The sequence below is a fragment of the Haemaphysalis longicornis genome, unplaced genomic scaffold, assembly GCF_048455015.1.
Source record: "Haemaphysalis longicornis isolate Haplotype H1 unplaced genomic scaffold, Haemaphysalis longicornis Haplotype H1 scaffold_103, whole genome shotgun sequence".
Taxonomy (NCBI): domain Eukaryota; kingdom Metazoa; phylum Arthropoda; class Arachnida; order Ixodida; family Ixodidae; genus Haemaphysalis; species Haemaphysalis longicornis.
This window is the reverse complement of record NW_027526207.1, coordinates 7,006-24,857: the sequence shown is the minus strand read 5'-3', so window position 1 is coordinate 24,857 and position 17,852 is coordinate 7,006. Positions and strand designations below refer to the sequence as shown.

General features: G+C 45.6%; 1 protein-coding gene across 1 annotated transcript in view; it reads left to right on the top strand.

Moving 5' to 3' along the window:
* LOC144160529 (venom metalloproteinase antarease TserMP_A-like) overlaps window positions 1-15,862 on the top strand; it is a gene marked incomplete at its 3' end in the record, with an annotated part of 80,248 nt that extends 64,386 nt beyond the window's left edge. Inside the window, 2 exon segments of the mRNA XM_077691798.1 lie at window positions 13,047-13,096; window positions 15,754-15,862. Coding sequence (XP_077547924.1) covers window positions 13,047-13,096; window positions 15,754-15,862 — 159 coding nt within the window.
* Window positions 15,863-17,852: the final 1,990 nt, after the last annotated feature.

Here is a 17,852-nt window from a genome sequence, read left to right as displayed (position 1 = left end):
AAAGCTTGTCCCCACCTTTGAAGAAGCAGCAGACAGGTGTTTGCAAGGCCTGTTTCCAGTTCTGTGAAGCAAATGAAGTGCCTGCACTACATTCACATACCTGTGTTGCAGACTGCAGTTAAGAGCAACACGTATGGTAGCCCGGTACCTTTAATGTTTTGTCCCAAAAACAAAAAAAAAATGCTTCACATTTTTACTCTATCTTGCACAATCTTGAATGTGTTGACATAGAAGATTTCAAGAATGCCATAATAAAGTTCATTACCTGGAAAGTTTGTACGATATCATAAATCCAGTATGATCAATCACGTGGAGTAGGCAGGTATTAATAGCAAGTAAAATGTTCAAGGCTCACTTGTTGCATGCCAAAATCATTCAGACTGCTGTTTTGATCGTTCAAAAAATCTGCCGTATGCTTGGTGTGCTCTATGTTGCGTTTTCTTCTTCCTGACATCATGTATGCTACAATATCTACATATTTCTTGCGGTACGCATTGCATGGTGCGTGCTACATGGTACACCGGCTTCATCGGTATGTTGTGTGATGGTATTACAGTACACATTGCATAACTTTTCAACTATGTAGGACATTGTTACATTTGTCGTTACATATATTCAGCAGGTGGGTTCTACAAACAAGGACATAATTCTTGTTCAAACCTTCAGAACATTCCGTTAAGCAAGAAAATTGTAAGTTTTCATCATTCTGATCCATTTTTATTCTCTGGCTTCTCGTGTTCGCCGTGCACTCACAGGCCATGCAGTAGTTCCCACAGGCGCTTGACTGGAAACCAGACTTTGTGTGATGTGGATATGATGGAGTAAATGCTGAAGCTGTTGTGCGTGACTCATTGTGATATGCAACAACTTTGTTTAAAACACGGAGCACGAACAAGACAGGAGGGGAAACGCCGCTTCCTAGCGCAGCCAGGCAACGTGACAAGCGCTTGGCGAATAATTGTGCGGCCGCCGCGTTCTTGCACTTCACTGCGCAGCCCAGTAATGAATTGTGGCAGCTATCATTTCGTCCATCAGGGTGCCGCTACCCCCACCTTAAGCTTCGCCGTCGCAGCTACGGACTTCAGTTTTTAAGTCCTCTTTTCATTGTGGCAATATCTGGTCGCTCGCCTACGCTTGCCCGGTTCCCCTCTTCCTAGTAATTACGTTTAATCGCGGCTATCGTAAACAACGGTTTTGGCTGTTGCACGCGAAATTACAAGTGTCGACAGCGGTCACTTGGTTGTGAGCGTAACAAAAATTAATTGACCAACTTTTCATCTCACGATGAAAAACAACAGAGAAGCAGTGTAGACAAAAGGAAATATTGTTAAGAAAGTTGCTTCAGACCCAAACACACTCGCGCGCGGCGAGGAGAGGGGCCTCCCCAACAGCTCGCTACCGGCTTGGTTTGCTCGCGTCTGATCGGTGTTGGGAACTTTAGGCTTAGCATCGCTGCGGATATTTGATAGCCGCTATCTCTGCAATTGTGAATTACAATCCATAGCACAATTTTTCACCACACTAACATCCACTTTCTGACATGTGGAAGTTTTTTCCGCGATCAGATTGACATCAAACAGCGGCGACACGCTGTTGCTGCCGTGGTCTGGGCCGGTTCGAACCGCTTGCAGTGCCGTGCGGGCAGTCGGGCCAACGTTGGTCGGGCCGGCGTATTTGCAGGCACGGCCGACGTGCGCGCCGACCGTTTCCGAATGCTGAAAATGCTTTACGATTGCCTGCTTCATCCATTGTTTTGGCGGACGACGCGCGGAATTTACAAATTTAGCACGGCTTTGGTCGTAGTTGATCGGGTGGATGATGGATCGCGAAACGAGCCGCTGCTGACGGGCAGTCGCGCTGATTGCGAGAGCGACGCAAACAACGCAAGCACCTCTTGGGGGCAGCTTTGGGACGCCGGTTATTTGAGTGCCTTCGCCTCCTAGGCTCCGAACGCCAGGTGAATTTTTAAGTGCGAATGCACTTTATAAGCGACCCCAAATCATCCACCGCCGGCGGCGGCGGCGGCGTCCGCAGTGCTCCTCTATATTTAAAAAAGAAACAGCATCCGGCGCCAGGTTTCGATCCGAGGACTTTGCGGCCGCAGCGCGACGCTCTACCGACCAAGCCACGGACACGACGCTGATATCAGTGTTAGTGACGCGCCTTATATCTTTAACGCATTCAAACTACGTCGTCAGCGGCGTGCGTTGGCGACTCAGCGGTGTTATAGCGGCTTGATAACTGCGTGGTGTACACGTGATACTACAAACTCGATGGAAGAGATGGAAGAGAAGGCGGCGAGGCGGTGGGCTGCGGGGGCCGAGCGCAAGCGCCGCAAGCGGGCCGACAACCGTGCATTCGCACTTTCACATTCTCCCCCTCGGGGAAATGCGGGGGAATTTTTTTGTTATTTTTCTCGCCTCCGCTGATGCGGGCCGCCACGTCCGAACTGACTTGTGCGATTTTGAACACTGCGGCTGCGGAAACTGCGCATAGTGTGACCGAACTGAGGTGGACAAGCTCAGTTTGCGCTAATTATGGTTAGCGGGGTAACCGCAGTTTCGTCTGTCGTTTAACGTAGCAAACTGTGGCTTTGCTTAACCGTGGTTAAACAGTGCCCGTGTAACTAGGGTATAATCATTGCTTATTGATCATCGCGCGTTGTATGGCGGCGGACGCGCTCTCATTTGATTGCAGCGAATAATTTTAGTTCTAGCAATACCAAATATATGGATAGGGGTACAACCGTACGAAGTGCCTCAAACCCCACTGTCTCGATCGTAATCACGCACCTACGCACGCGCGAATACTATGTGGTAAGCGGTTGGTGTTTCTGTGACAGCAAAAAGGGCAAAGTTGAAAATGTTGGTCAGTTAGGCGCCTTGATTTTGTAATAACGCATTTTTCCAAAGTTAGCGCAGCTAGGCGAAGGTATCCCGGCCTAGAGGAAACCCCCCACCAGGCGGGTGCCCAGACATCAGCACCTAAGTCTCGCATAAATAAAGTTTTTTCCTCCTCCTCCGCACGCAAAGCTTTTCTTTGCTTCACCGCACAGCACGCGCGCGCACACTGCAGTGGCAGCACCGCTTGGGTCCAGCGTACCGCCCGCCAGCGACACGTCAATTGCAGCATGAAGGCGCTGTGCGCTGTTCACAAGTGAGGTTCGAGCGCCTGCAGCACATTTCAGCACATTTACGCCACTCCGGCGCGCGTGACGCTGCTTGACAGCGTGGCTGAAACGCTGCTAAGCAGCACAAGCGGTTTTCAGCGGGGATAGCAGCGCAAACCATCGCTTTCAGCGGATTTCAGCACAAAAATGGCGCTGAAATTTACTGCCTTTTGGGATAGGGGCTCCCCGCAAAGGCTCAAGTAGGACTCGCTTCACAAGCTTTAATAAAGAGAAAAAAGCAAAGGAAGCGCGGGAGAACATACACGTACCACGACAAATTTGTATGCAGCATTTAACTCAAGTAACTTCAGCCTTACCAAATTTATTATATAGGGTGATCAAAGTTAAGTCGATAGGTTTTTTTTTAAATTAGGCGTTTAATTTTACGTCAATACCACCTCTACAGTGAGGTTATGCGTCCAGGGGGACACAGAATGAGGTGCTAAATATTGATGCTGGTGGCCTAATTACTAAAATTGAATAATTATTTTTTTGTGGCTGAAGTAAGTAGGAATGTTTGTATTGAGAAGTTCTATGTAGTTTTGTTTGGCACAATTCTTCTAGCGCATCCGTACTCCGAGATATCGAACTGCGAAATTTAATTACCGTTCGCATGATTACGCATGCTAGACAGAGACGACCGGCGCAAAGCTCCTCCCATTTCTTCTGTTTCAATTGCGGTTCTAGCTGAGTACTGCAGATTGCGATAACGCCAGCCAAGACTGAGAGGGTACCAGTTATCACTTTTTCTTATGCCTCCACCTCGTTGTCGAACTAAACACCGTACAAAGCAGGCGCGTCACAAAAGGGAGGAGCTTTGCGCTGGTCTTTACTGTCTTGCATTCGTAATAATGCGAACGGCAATTAAACTTCACGTTTCGACATCTCAGAGTACGAATGCGCTAAAAGAATTCTGCCAAATGGAACTGCGTGGAAACACGCTTGCCTCTAAATTTTCAATACAAACATGCCTGCTTACTGCAGCCGCTAAAAAGTTAATTAATCAATTTAGGTTAATTAAGCCACGGAGATCTATAGTTACGACCTTACTGTGTGCCCCCCTTGGCGCATAACCTCACTGTAGCGCAGGTCTTCACGTGCATCTAAGCGTCTTTCAAAATAAATGTCGACTTAACTTAATAGACAGATGCAAAATACATTGTGCACAAATACCAACATATAAATATAAATACACTGACCCCCTCCCTCCTTCTCTTATAGAGGCGCTCACGCATAGGTGGAGTAGTGGTGGGACCTTTTTTTCGTATACTTTGAAGTTCGGACCACTTGTTCCTGGACTATTTGTTCCGGGACCATTAGTTCCGGGGCCATTTCTTCCGGGACCATTTTTTCCGCGACTGGGCGTGGTGTATTACCGGTGGACGTATGGTGCGAGAAAATCAACACGGCCGCTGTTTGAGCCGGCGCGCGTGCCCCAGTCATACCCGTGAATTGAAGTGTTGAAAAAAACAAAAAACAAATTGAGCGAACGCGTGCCCCAAACGACCGCGTAATTCGCTGGTCGAGTGGTAGAGGGCAGCAATCTTTGAATGATAGAGACTATAGCAGGGCGGGGGCCGGAATTTCTAGGCCCGGCCCAACCCCGCCTGGTAGAGACACGGCCAATGCTGCAAGCCCGAGCCCGACAAATCATTAAGATAAAAGCCCGAGCCCGGCCCGAGCACGAAGGCATTTTATAAAAGAAACCCGAGCCCGCGCAATGTTTTTTAAGCTCAGCCCGAGTCTGCCAGACTCGAAACATGAGCCCTCAATGTTTGTTCATTTTAGCCTAAAATAAGCATACAGGGAGTATATTGAATTTACACTTGTTCAATACTTAGACCTATATGTGTACAACATAAATATCCTGACTTACAAAATGTATCTTCACGGAAAATTTTGGTAAAACACGCGCTGCATTTGCGACAGTCTTCGAACTTAAAGCGCAATGAGGATGATGCTGAGAAAAGTGGATATTTTTATTTATGCATTTCTTAGAGAGATATTCCACGTTTCGTTATTTCATTCCATTCGTTTCCTAAAGAACTCTCTTTTTTCTACTTGTTTTTGACGCTAACACACTCTGCCAAGAGCTAGTTTAACTTGTACTTCTCTCAATTTAATTTGCCAAGGTTCGTTGTCGGTTTGCACCTGGTGTCTTTCCAAGTAGACCTTTGTTCCTCCCATGCTCACAAAGTTTTCTACTCAAAAAGTCGCTTTATGGGCAAAAAGGTATGGGTATAAAAAGCTTTAAGAAAGACCCAAGGGTGCGTTGCTTATCTTTGGTGGTACAGTCTGCACAAAGTGCCATGTCCAAGTCATACTTGTTCCTTTTGTTTTAGTTTGAAAAACAGAGGAAAGAGACAATCATGTACTCTACTACCAGAGTGCTCTCGTTTTCTGGCCATTTCTCTCCCACTATGCTGATGAAGACCGTGCGGTTTCTTTTGTTGGCTTGAAGGCTTCCTAAGTACAATACGGCATTTTGTTATTTTTTTAGCATCGCCACGCGACAGACTGACAGCACTCCGCTTTTTGTTTTTTTTACTTTCACCCAAACGATCAATCAGCCGAATTTTTGTTGTCAAGATTCTAAATTTGCGGCACACGACTGCCAGGATTAAGGGTTTGCCCGGGCCGGCTCGGCCCAAAACCCTGAATTTCTTCAAGCCCAAATTTTTTCAAGCCCAAGCCTGGCGCGGGCACGTGAAAATGCGTACTACCCGCCCTGGGCACGGCCCCCGGGCCGGGCCGGACCGGGCGCGGCCTTTTGGACCGTCCCGGGCCCGAGCTGCGCCCTAACTAGAGCACTACCCGGGCCGCAATTTCTAGGCCCGGCCCGAACCTGCCCAATAGAGACATGGCCCGGGCCTAGGCCCAGCCCGGCCCTGGCAAACTTCTAAAATGTGGGCCCGAACAAGAACCGAGCCCGGCAAATTTTATAAAATAAGGCTGAGCCCACCAGACTGTTGTTAAATGCCCTCCCTAATCCGACAGGCTATAAACATGAGCTCGAAAAAGTTTGCTGTTCGCTTAAAAAGCGTAAGCACAAAGCGAATACGACTAATTTCGATTTAAATTTCGATTAAACTTGGACCGAACTTTGTACAACTTCAATATCCTTACTTAGAAACTGGTTTTCAGTATAGTTGTGAACTCCATTTGCCACTTCATTTGCCAGTCTTCGAAATCAAGACACACCGATGATACTTTAAATGATTCGGAGCAAGTGGATGATTTTGGTAATGTTGCAATCCTTCAGCAGATACTGCAGCTTTCGCTGTTTCATTACTGACTGAAATTTGTGCCGACGATGCGTCCGGTTTCACCTCTTCATTTTAGTATTTTCGTCTAGTTACGTTGGTAGCAATATTTTATCGGCGCTTCGGTTCCTTTTTCCCTTTCTTCATGGCTTAAAAAAAATTCTTCCCGTAAGAAATCATGGGCTAGCTCTGCTTGAAAAATTGGTCCTTCAAATTCTGCCCATAGTGCAAACTGTAGGTCGCGTTTGTTCTGTTTGTGTTTGTTTGAAAAGAAAAGGGAAAAGACAATCACGTTGTACTGTGTGGCTAGAGGGCCGTCGTTCTCTGGCCCACTCTCTCCCACTATACTGATGGGTCCCAGATATTTTATTGATGTGAAGGTTTTCTAAGTGCCATCGTCTTTTATCATATCTTTTAACAGTGCCGTAATGAATTTACACTTCACCTATTTTTATTCTCACTTAACCTGAAAGATGAACAAAAATGTTTTTGTTGTCAACAATTTATAATTTGCGGCACAGGATTGCCCGGCCTCAGGGATGACCCGGGCGGCTCGGGCTGGCACGGCCGGAAAATATTTTGATCCAAAACCGAGCCCGGCCCGGGCCCGAGAAAATGCGTGCTACCCGGCCCGAGCCCGCCCTGCCAGTGCACTACGTCAGAATACCTAGCTGCACCATCGCACCAAACTATTTTAGTGTTTTGTCGTGTGCTTTTTTGACGCCGTGCTATTTTGTCACGTGCGCTTTTGCCGCTGTGCTTATTTGTCGCTGTGCTTTTTTGACGTGTGCGCTTTTGACGCTCTGCCCTTCTGACGCTGCGCTGTTCTGTCGCGTGCTGTTTTGTCGCGTGCCCTTTTGACGCCGTGTTGTTGTAGCCGTGCTGTTTTGTCGCGTGCCCTTTCGTCGCGTGCTGTTGTGTCGGTATACCGTTTGCAGTTATACATTATTGCCTTCAAATACAACACATTATTGAGCTGATTTTGTAGACACTTCGGATTATTTCGCCGCTGCTTTACATGTCAATGATTAGATATCTGGCTCCCTACTATGTAATAAATGATAGCTTTTAGTATTCCGGTGCTTGTAAATTTTTGGTAATGCTACTTGTAATGTTTTGTGTTTTTAAAAAGAAGTCTTCAGAACACACTCAAACCAAGCAAAAATCCAAAATGCGTAAAGATGGTAATGCGAATCACCAGTGATGCCCAGCGCGAGAAAAAACAAATGACAAGAAAAGTGGGGACGAATAAGCTGCATTTACCGTGTTTCTTTTTGCCTGGTCACCTTGAGTGTCTTCAAAGTCACCCAATTCAGTGCACTACACTGTAAGGTACAGAGAAATGATGCAAAACAACCCCAATTGTTTTGCATTACTAAGGGAGCGTCTCCGGGATCACGGTCACCATTTCATGAACACAAAGCGTTTTTAGCCTTATTAGAGGGGTACCTAAATACCCCCCACCGATACATGGATGCACCTAGAACCTCATAAAGCAATGTAATAAAATGCCCTTTGAGCATTTTCGTGAAGTGGAGACTAATATTGAGATACTGTAAACCTGGAACCGCAAATTGTTGCCGCGGCGCATTTCTTCCTCTTAACCCCATTCTTCTTGCTGTTGCGGTGGTTGCTATCGGTGGTACGTCGAAATGACAGTTTAATGCGGGGGAGGGGCAATTCGTGATTATGTATGTGCCGGTTAGCAATTCTTTATCTGCCGCACGGAAACGATCGTACTTGTCTCTTTCCCTTTCCCGCAACGCATGCCCTGTTTATCCAAAAATGCCGTTGCACATACTGCCACACCTTTGTACGGCCTTCTTTTGCAATGTGTCGGTAATTTCTGGCGGCAGTATGTACAAAATACACATCAAAGCGGCATAAAAAGCAGGCAGGAAACGCGCAGGTTCAGGCCGTTTTATCCGCCACGATGTACCGCCTTAATCGTAATGCGCAGAGCAAACCTGCGGCGCCATTAGGCAGGGTACGCGTGTGTTTTGACAAACTGTCTGGTAACACGAAGCGCCGTGATAAATAAAAAAAGGTAAATATAGACCATCAATACAGCATGTAAGCATGTTTCGGTAAGAGCAAACTTGCCACAGGTACTGCGGCAACCAACTGACGCTGAACAGAGGACTCTTCTCTTCGCTGGAGTTCTGAGAAAAAGGCCGTCCAGTAGCAGGGTCTCTGCTTTGTGATGCAAACTGCAGAATCGATGACGTACGTGCATTTAAACGGCATAATCCTAACACACATGCAGAGAAGGATGAGCAACGGGCCAGAAACTACGATGAAAGGATGAGCGTTCCGCTCCACGTATCAAAGTTATACTTGGGACAGCTGGTTTTTACCACAAACCTTAACGACTGCGCTCTGAAAAGTTAGTTGTTACTCAAAACACCATTCCGGTCCTCTTTACCATGAAAACGAGTATCATGCATTGTGGTGAAAAGGCCCTCGCACTCAGTATTACCGGCCGTTTTTTTTTCCTCGTACAAAGCGCCAGTGCAGAAAACAAAAGAAAAGGTCAAGGCAAGCTTCTTCTTGGCTCTTTGAACTCAGATATCCATCGAAAATCCATCGGACATCAGCAGACGAGAATTCGAATTTCCCTGAAACAATGTAAAATTCCAGGGGCGCATCATAATGTCAGAAAGATTGTCTGGTGCAAACAAATTCCTCAATCAAAAAACATCCAACAGACAGACGAGCACACGTTTTGTACGTTCTGGTGAGCGTTGAAATTGGTTCAACAATAAACCCCTGTGGGTACGTCTACAACGATGTTGGACATTCGCAACATATTTAGTTGTACTCCTAACTTAAACAGACCCAACAGGTTTTTACATTCGCTCAAAAGCTATTCTGTGCCAGCTTGAGAATTTCTTGTGGCTATGGACACAAGTGTAACTTCGAAAACGTACTTCGAAGAGCAACTCCACCCAAAGTATGACTTCATTCAATGGTTCATTGTATGTTTTGTTTTAGTAAAAGCCAAATTATAAATTCCCGCGGAATGGGCGCTGTATTTCGTAGGGGCGGTCTTTCGCAGTATTTCGGAGTATTTCGCAGCGGTGGGGTAGTAGGTGTTCGTAGCATTCCTCAATGGGCAGCAGATAGGATGGAATAAAATGTTGGAATAGAACGCATGTTTTATTGCGAATATCATGGTCCCGCACTTGACACCTATCGTACATACTTGCTATATATTTCAATGCATATGTGAACGTCTGTTTTATCTGGCATATGCGAGCGCAACATACCTATAAGGAAGTAGCAAATGATTCCTCCCGTAAAATACGGTGTAGTTCACTCCCAGCTTGCTTTGGTCGTGATGTTGGTTAAGGTTTGTCGTAATGTGTGGTCGTGATATTTGTTAATACGAGTTATAAGCCAAGTGGTAACTTTACTGTTGACAGTCTTCCTGGCATTCTCGGCCTGAACACAGGGGCAGCGACTAACCGTTTCCCACTTTGAAAGAATTGTAATCCTTCTGCCTTTATGGTGTGCACATGTACAGACGTCACTTCTTACACATCGTAACGAACAAAACGTGTTAATTAAAGAAAAAGGACGTCAAAGAGTGTTCTGGAGGTCTTACGCTTACTGAAAAAGTATGTATCTTAGCTGATAGATAATTACTTCTGAAATGCTCTCTTTTGTAACGAGATGAGTAACTATGACTTATGTTTGTGGCTTCTGTACCGCGATGATAAGGAAGCGTTTTATTTGCGCCCTACAATAAAGGCGCGATAATCTTGTAAGTCTCAATTGAGAAGTGTACTTATCTTTCTTGGTACAACAATCGGTGAACACATTATGTAATTTAGGCATAGCTGGTTTGCACGTTTTCTGCAATAATGTAAAAAACAACCAGGGACTACTTTTCTTGCATCAAACATAAGCATGAATAAGATAGCTAGCGCCATTGTCCTAAATTTGCCTTTCTGGGCTACGTGCATGTAGCTGCGTTTACCGCCGCAAAAACGGTAGCGAAATTATACGCGTGAACGTGTGTGGCGTTAATATTTACAAGAACATTTTAAAGCTTGTATACAATTATTATACTTCAGGTTAAGATGAAATGTGGATACGGTAGGACGATACGTAGAAAAAACCGTATTCTACATGCACTTACGCTGTTACGCTTGAAGGTAGAGTGGGGTTCACTGTTAAAGGGAAACGGCGATCGCGTGTATTCTGCGCTCCGCGAAGCGCCGGCGCCGAGAAGTGGCGAGACTCGGAGGCAGCCGGCACATGCGCACTGACCGCACGAGGCGGGAGAACCCGCTCTGTCGTGTGCTACGGCGCTCCGCTGCACCGCTCAGCTTGAAACAGCTGAGGGATTGCGCACTAGATGTTAGTGGCGCAGCGGAGCGCTGTAGCAGTCGGCAGAGCGGGTTATCCCGTCTCGTGTGGTCAGTGCGCATGTGCCGGCTGTCTCCGAGTCTCGCAACGTCTCGGCGCCGGCGCTTCGTGGAGCGCAGCATACACGCGCTCACCGTTTCCCTTTAAGACACCACTGTGCGATGTCAAGAACTCTAAAGCTGCTCGTGGTCGCCCATGCTGCAAAGTAACCTAATTGGCGTTTAAGTGGGCGCGAAGAACGTACTAACTTATTGGTCGGGAACGTAATGCAATCTTGTATACTTTGAAATTCGCTAACAGCGGCAAACGCCAAGCTGCGTCTTTATATTGTTTGACAATAAGGGGCCAGAAAACAAGTTGCCTCAATATAGCATTGGTATGCCATGATTTGACCACTTTAACCTAGTTTAGACAATATTCTATATCAATTATCCGCGAAGTTCTCGTCCACATTTGCAGGGAACATTATGCGACCGTTAACGATGTTCCTTGGCGCTGAAGCGGTGGCAAAATAGGTTTAAAATGAACCAACACGATGACGAAGAATAAACAAGCGGATATTTTCTGCGCGAGCGCCACAACTCGCATTTGCATTGGTGGAGCGACACTACTCTGTATCGAAGCCGCTGTTTTCAGCTTTCTTTTACACAATCTTCATGGCATCCGCAAGAATCAGAGGCTCAAATCGACCGCCCCTACTTCTAAGAGTGGTTGAAACCTCGAACCCGGACAAGCCCCGGAGTTGTGTGCCGAACCTGCACACCGCGGCACCCTGACTTCAGACGCCCAACGCCGGTTCCCGGGCCTCGTGTTTGGTTGTTTTAGTGCTTAAAAGCATGGCGGTGCATGCCCTACATTGCCTGGCGAGCGTTGGTCCTGGGGTCCGCGTGAGGGGCGAAGGGCGATAAAAAAGCAAGGATGGCTCAAGAACCATCTATTTCAAAATGTGTGTATCTGAGCTGAACACAAATAATCATGAAAACAAATCAAGTTGTCTGAATAGAAATAAAACCTACTATAATGAATGTAGGATGTGTATTCTATTAGGTTTTAAAGTTACTGGATTTTCCTCAATAAAAGTAATGAAATTACTGTCAACCTGAGTTTATTGTTGTATTGAGTAAGCACGGCACGGTCTGTTTTGACAGTACTGTACCTGTTGCAATTTGAGGTTGGGTTCTCTGGTAAGGCCCCACTTTGCTGCCATATTCGTGCTCTTGGTATCAAACAAATAAATAAAGATAAATAATGCCTGAAGTATGGGTGAACCTCAAAATATATGCCGCATAACGTAACTAGTTCCTGGCAGTTGCCGTTAAACTCGCTTTTCCGCCGCCGGCTCCCCTTTAACTGTCAACGCTGCATTTGTACTTTGCTACGTCCAATGGTACCTGCTCCATTGCTTTTGCGTGACCAGGTTATTCTAAACAGTGCTACAATTTATGAAATATGACGCTATGCTGCTATAAAATGCCACCTGCCATGTGAATCTAAAGACGGTATTTTGTAGAAATCAGTCACGTTTGCTGAAGAAGTTGCGGCTGTGGTAAATTTTGTAAGTACTTATTTGGCAGACTTTCGTTGTCTATTAGATAAAACAGAAGTTAATTTGCACATTTCGGCTGCGGTGGTTACTGAGAACACATGATAAGGTTGTTTATTATGTTTATTTTAGGAGCTCTCGGTATCCAATGTACGTACCAACTTTTTGTCCTACACCGGGATAGATATGATCAAGTACGAATTTAAGTACGCCTATAGGTTTTAAACTGAAAAAAAAGCGAACAGACAGCGTTTTTATTGCTACAGAGCGACGATTGGTAGTGGCCAGTTCATGGGAAAAGATGAATATTCCTACAAGGCATGGTGACCGTTATTAAAGAAACATTTTGTAGACCTCAGCAAAACTTGCGCGTCATGAATTATAGGAACTGCAGCATTGTAACGCAGAAGTATCATGCGCTTTTCTTAGTGTTCAAATATTATTACCGTGCGCATTACTAAAAGTGTTGCTCAGGTAAATATATTTTGCGACTGAGCCTATAAAGTTCAGACTTCTAGGAACACTTTACCCCAATTTATTTGTACCAAATGCAAAAGCAGCCATAACATTCCCTGCGCAAAATTCCAGTGTTAAAATTCCTTCACAGTGAGTCCTTTAAAAGTACCAAAATAGCATCATATCTCCAATGGTCAAACTGTTTCGAAATGATTCTCAGCATTACTTTTCTCCTCTGTAGGAAAGACTTAGCAAGAGTGGATCCTCACGAAATCGTGTATAAAAATGCCGGTAAGGACCTTTTATGCCGGATTACTTTCATTCCAGACATGACTTATTGGTACATTACATAAATAAAAGTCGGAAATATTACGGCCGTACTTACACCTTCCGGATCAAAGCGAACGCAAATGCACTATATGAAGAATCATTCGCATGTGTTGTGACCTCAAACTCATTCTCTTTAGCATAATTGTTAGGCTGGCTCATAACAAATATACAAAGTCATCAGGTGAAACACCGTGCGTTTAAAAATTTTCTGGTTATGTTGCGGAGCTCATAACACCTCTTTTCGTAAAAAACACTGTTAAAGAAATGTATACGAAGATTGTTTAAATATATTATTGTAGATTCATTATACTTACAGCAACGTTTACGGCAATGCCTGGTAACTTTTAATTGTAAAGAGAGAAATATTTAAAGAATTACGAATACGAATTTAAAGCTCAGGTCACGTTATCGTGTTCACGTGGTCTTTAACAGCGAGACTGTAATGAAGGACATATGTCATCACATACTAATCCAACCGCTGACCAATAAAATAATCTATTGTTGGAAACTACTAGACTGTTTGTTCGACTAGGAAATGGTTGGCGGTTTGTTGTCATATTTTCTACTAAATGTATGTATTCCAAGTCGCACCACCACTCTTTTGTCTTCTAAGTGCCTGGGCTTCCGCGTTTTCGGCTGTGTTCTTTGACCCTGTTGGGAATTCGTTCACCTTCGAACCCTTATTGTACTACGCTTCTACTTAAATAGATAAACGAGCATCCTTGAGTCAGGTCATGAGCAAACTAGTCGGGGTTTTTCTCCATGCTGGCTTTATATATAATCTGCGTGAGAAACGCATAATTTCAACCTTATGACACGCTCTTCCCTCTGGCGTGTATTTTCTGCAATGAATACCTGAGAGGCTATAAGAGTGATAAGACTGTCTCATAGCTCACTGATGACTGTAAGAAAGTGTGATTCACCTTCTTCACCGTCAGTTTGCACAAGGCTTCGTCCACATACGCTGTGGAAGAGCCTAATGAACATCGCTGGCTTGGATGCCCAGCTGGTTGTGGTTTCCAGCCTTGAGACAGCAGGGTTGTCGCAGGGTCTCTTGGAATGAGGAAGCGTTCCCACATATACAAGCTCAAAATAACCTTTTTTAACAACAACAACAAACCAAAAACTACAAAATTTGTTGTAAGGTCACATTGCTTGTGTTCCCCACCAGAAGCCTGGCATTTGAGGTCTTATCTGCGATCAAACATGGGCGGCAATGCTTGAAAATTGGCGAGGTGTAGTTGGCAACCGCCTACCTGGACCGAAAAAGGAGCACTGAAGGTGACTGGCGTCGACAAGCAGAGATACGTTACTCGAACTGCCATGGTTTAAGAAAAAACGATCAGACAGACACAAAAGATTACGTCGGCTAGGTTGCGTCGATTCGTGCTGCTTCGCTACCATGGTGGACATGCGTATACGCAGGCTTTGCCATTTGGCGTCGCTTATGCACCGACGCAGCAAGTCACTGTAGTAAGACTGCAGTATAGTTTTCGCAGCGACGAGGTGTACTCGCGAAGATTCACTCGCGCTTTTCTACTTGCTTGGTTTTGTGGGAAACGTAGACAACTGTGAGGTGAGCATTTTGGCACAACATGGGAGGCATGACAGCGTTCAATAGATGGCTCCGCCCTATTATATGCTGTGTGCGGGGCGCCGGTTGTCGAACTTTGTCAGCGTCATGATTTGCTACTTCGTTCACGTCTACTAGACGGCAGCACCGTCTTAATAGTTAGGTTGGTAGGGGAAGTGCCAATACGCCTTCGTAGAGCTATGTACGTTTACTCTTGAGTTCACGTCTTGTCTTACTGTCGAAGCCCAGCAAAAAAGAAAATGCGGCGAGACGGATAGTGGGTTCAAGTCCGAGCGCAACCGTGACCACAGAACTTTTTTTGGCGTTCGTACGTATTCGTTTTACTGATGTCGTTTACACGGCGGATATGACTTCAGTGAGCACTTGTATGCCCGCAAAAAATACTTTTTTTGTTTAATATACCGAGAAACTTGGTACTTCCACGGCAATTTTCCGCGTCTCCATGCCCCGGGATACGACATTTAACTCGGCGACAAGCGCGCGAATAAGGATGGCGTCACAAAACTGAAAACCTCCTCGCGGAATACTTCATTTAAGGCGGAGGATTTGAACGTCGATATTCATTTGTCATAGTACGAACACGGCAAACACAATTGTAATACAGATATAAAGGCCTCTGCACCTCATGCGTCTGTGGAAGAAACCGGTTTCAAAGGTAACAGTTTCAGATTTCTTTATTGTTCTTATAAAAATTAAAGGAAATAAGTATTTTGTCGTGTTACCGAGAGCATAGCGAATGCGCACATACATCTCGGAAATTATGCTAAAACAACATACGAGTTTTGCGCCGCCGTCACTGCAAATACATGTTGCGCAAATCTTATATGTACTTGAAGTGCAGCGCAAGAAATCTTTTAACCAAAAGCCAAGAACCTTGTTGAACCATTCGGTAGATTTTCTAAAGTGAGCCCCGGAGCCTGTGTGTGGTTGCCATACTTACAGAACGAACTCCCAAACATGTGGTAATAAAAGAACATAATGAGCGCAGTTTGTGTTTTATTGGAATTATTCTCTTTGTTTTCAGGCCAAGCTTACCTTCGAGGTGCATGCACACCCTTAAAGGTCGGTGTTGGAGAAGATACGCCTCCGACGTTCAAAGGCGTACATGTAATGGCGCATGAGATGGGTCACATGTGAGCCAACCATTTTTTTCTTTTTTAAGGGAATAGTAGCAGTAAAACATTTCATTAAACGGTGATGAAGGGCATAAAATCTAGAAGGGAAACGGAAGAGAACAGTTTAAGCCCTAAGGCAAACAGGGAGTGATTGGATTTCATTGCTTTACATCTTGTAGCGCTGATCAGCAATTCTTTTCAGCCCAATTCTTGGCATTAGCGCATGCCAACTGGTGTCCCAGCGAAATAGTCCACCGCGAGTGCGACCGGTGAGGCTACAGCTTAGGCAATTCGTGCCTAGCCGCTCTTGCAGGAGCAAAGTGCTATTTGGTGGGGTTATCCAGAACCAAGTTGGTCGGTTTAATGGTGCAGTTGTGGTGCCGTGGATGTTCGGTGCTTCAAAAATTCAGACAGGACCTCGGTATCTGGGTGCTATTTGCTAGGATAATTGTGTTACAGTATAAGCATCCTGTGGTCAAATGTGGGCTCTGCCATTTATAATGCATTTCCCTTAAGTAGTCGGTGCCTGTGAAAGATTTGTACATAAAGATTCCGTGGAGCATGGCAGCGCTATAAAAGTGGTTGAATGCCCTCCGCAGACTTGTTTTTCCGCCGGCCCTTATTTTACTGATGTAGTCGCGTCGCTGGTGGAGTGTAGGTGGCCGTGTCGACTGTTCATGGTTACCCAGAAAAGGTTGAAAATGTTTCCTCTCCTGAGCATCCTCGCGGGCATCCTGGATGCCCGAGAAAGAGGATTCAATGCGCGGAACCTAGTCAATGCGGACTTCTGTTTTGTCCGCTGTTGAATTTGCGTTTGGTATTGTACCCTATGGGCACAGGGATTTGCGGTGATGTAAACGTTCAAATTCTGCAATGCTTGGTACGAGCCCGTAATGATACCGGGAGCCGAGTGTAATCTGTATCACAGGCATAAAACGACATGAAATTGTTAGCGGCATGCAGTTCTGCTTCGAGGCTCGTGGCTTGGCTGTTGCACATGGTGTGATACCCCAAAAGAGCGAAGACGTCCGGGCACGTCATAGAAAGCTCGATGGTATTTCAGCTTACGTTCGGGTATTTATGTACCAACTTCCTTTTTGAGTCGTCCTCACTGAAGGCGTCGGATAAATGGTGGGTGGAATGCACGATTGATGCGCCCAATTGGCTTGCTTTGTGCAGTGTATTCCATTTCCGGTCAATCCCCTGGATCAGTATGGGTGGGGAAAAGCAGGGAGTTCGTGGATTGCGCTTTTTCTTTGCAGCGAGGCCATGTCCGTGGGGTGCTAACGTTTTATTCACTCTACTCCTTGGCTAAGTTGATGGTGTCATCAATGACAGGAAGGGGGACTGTATGTTCCAGTTCTGGCTTAGATGTGGCCTCGGGGAGATAACTGATGGTTAGACGAATTGCCCTGTGCAACAGTTTGAGGGCTCTTGTGTGAGTTGTGTTGAGTCAGTAGGCACCAGCCCCGTACATCAGAATGCCGACTGTGAGATATCTGATCATAGTCGGGTGGCCTTGAGAGGCACTGTATTGTTTTTTTACACAGGCTGCGGGTGGTGTGGAGCAGACTTTACCACTTAAGCTTTACTATCTGTAGCATATTCCGGCACTGTTCTTTTTCAGATTGGTATGCCTAGTGGGGTAGTGGGTTCTGTAGTGACCTTTTGAATAATCTCCGATTGATCATCTTAGATTAATCATCTTCGATGGGACATCGTATGACATCAAATTGAGATTGTGTTCTTCAGACGTGTACCCACAAGAGATGGATCTTTTTCTGAGAAAAATGAAATCCCCGGTCGGGCACAATCACCTTGGGCCATATGCCACGGCTTGCAGTTCTAGTGCTTAGGCTCAAGGGAATCAGAGTCAGCTCCTTCAGCATATACTGCGACATTGTCCGCACAAATGGTAATGCGGGCAGCCGTGTAGAATTCCAATTGTCACCCTACTATAGTCATGGCTATACAAAGCAGCACCCGCCTCAAAATAGAGCCATTAGGC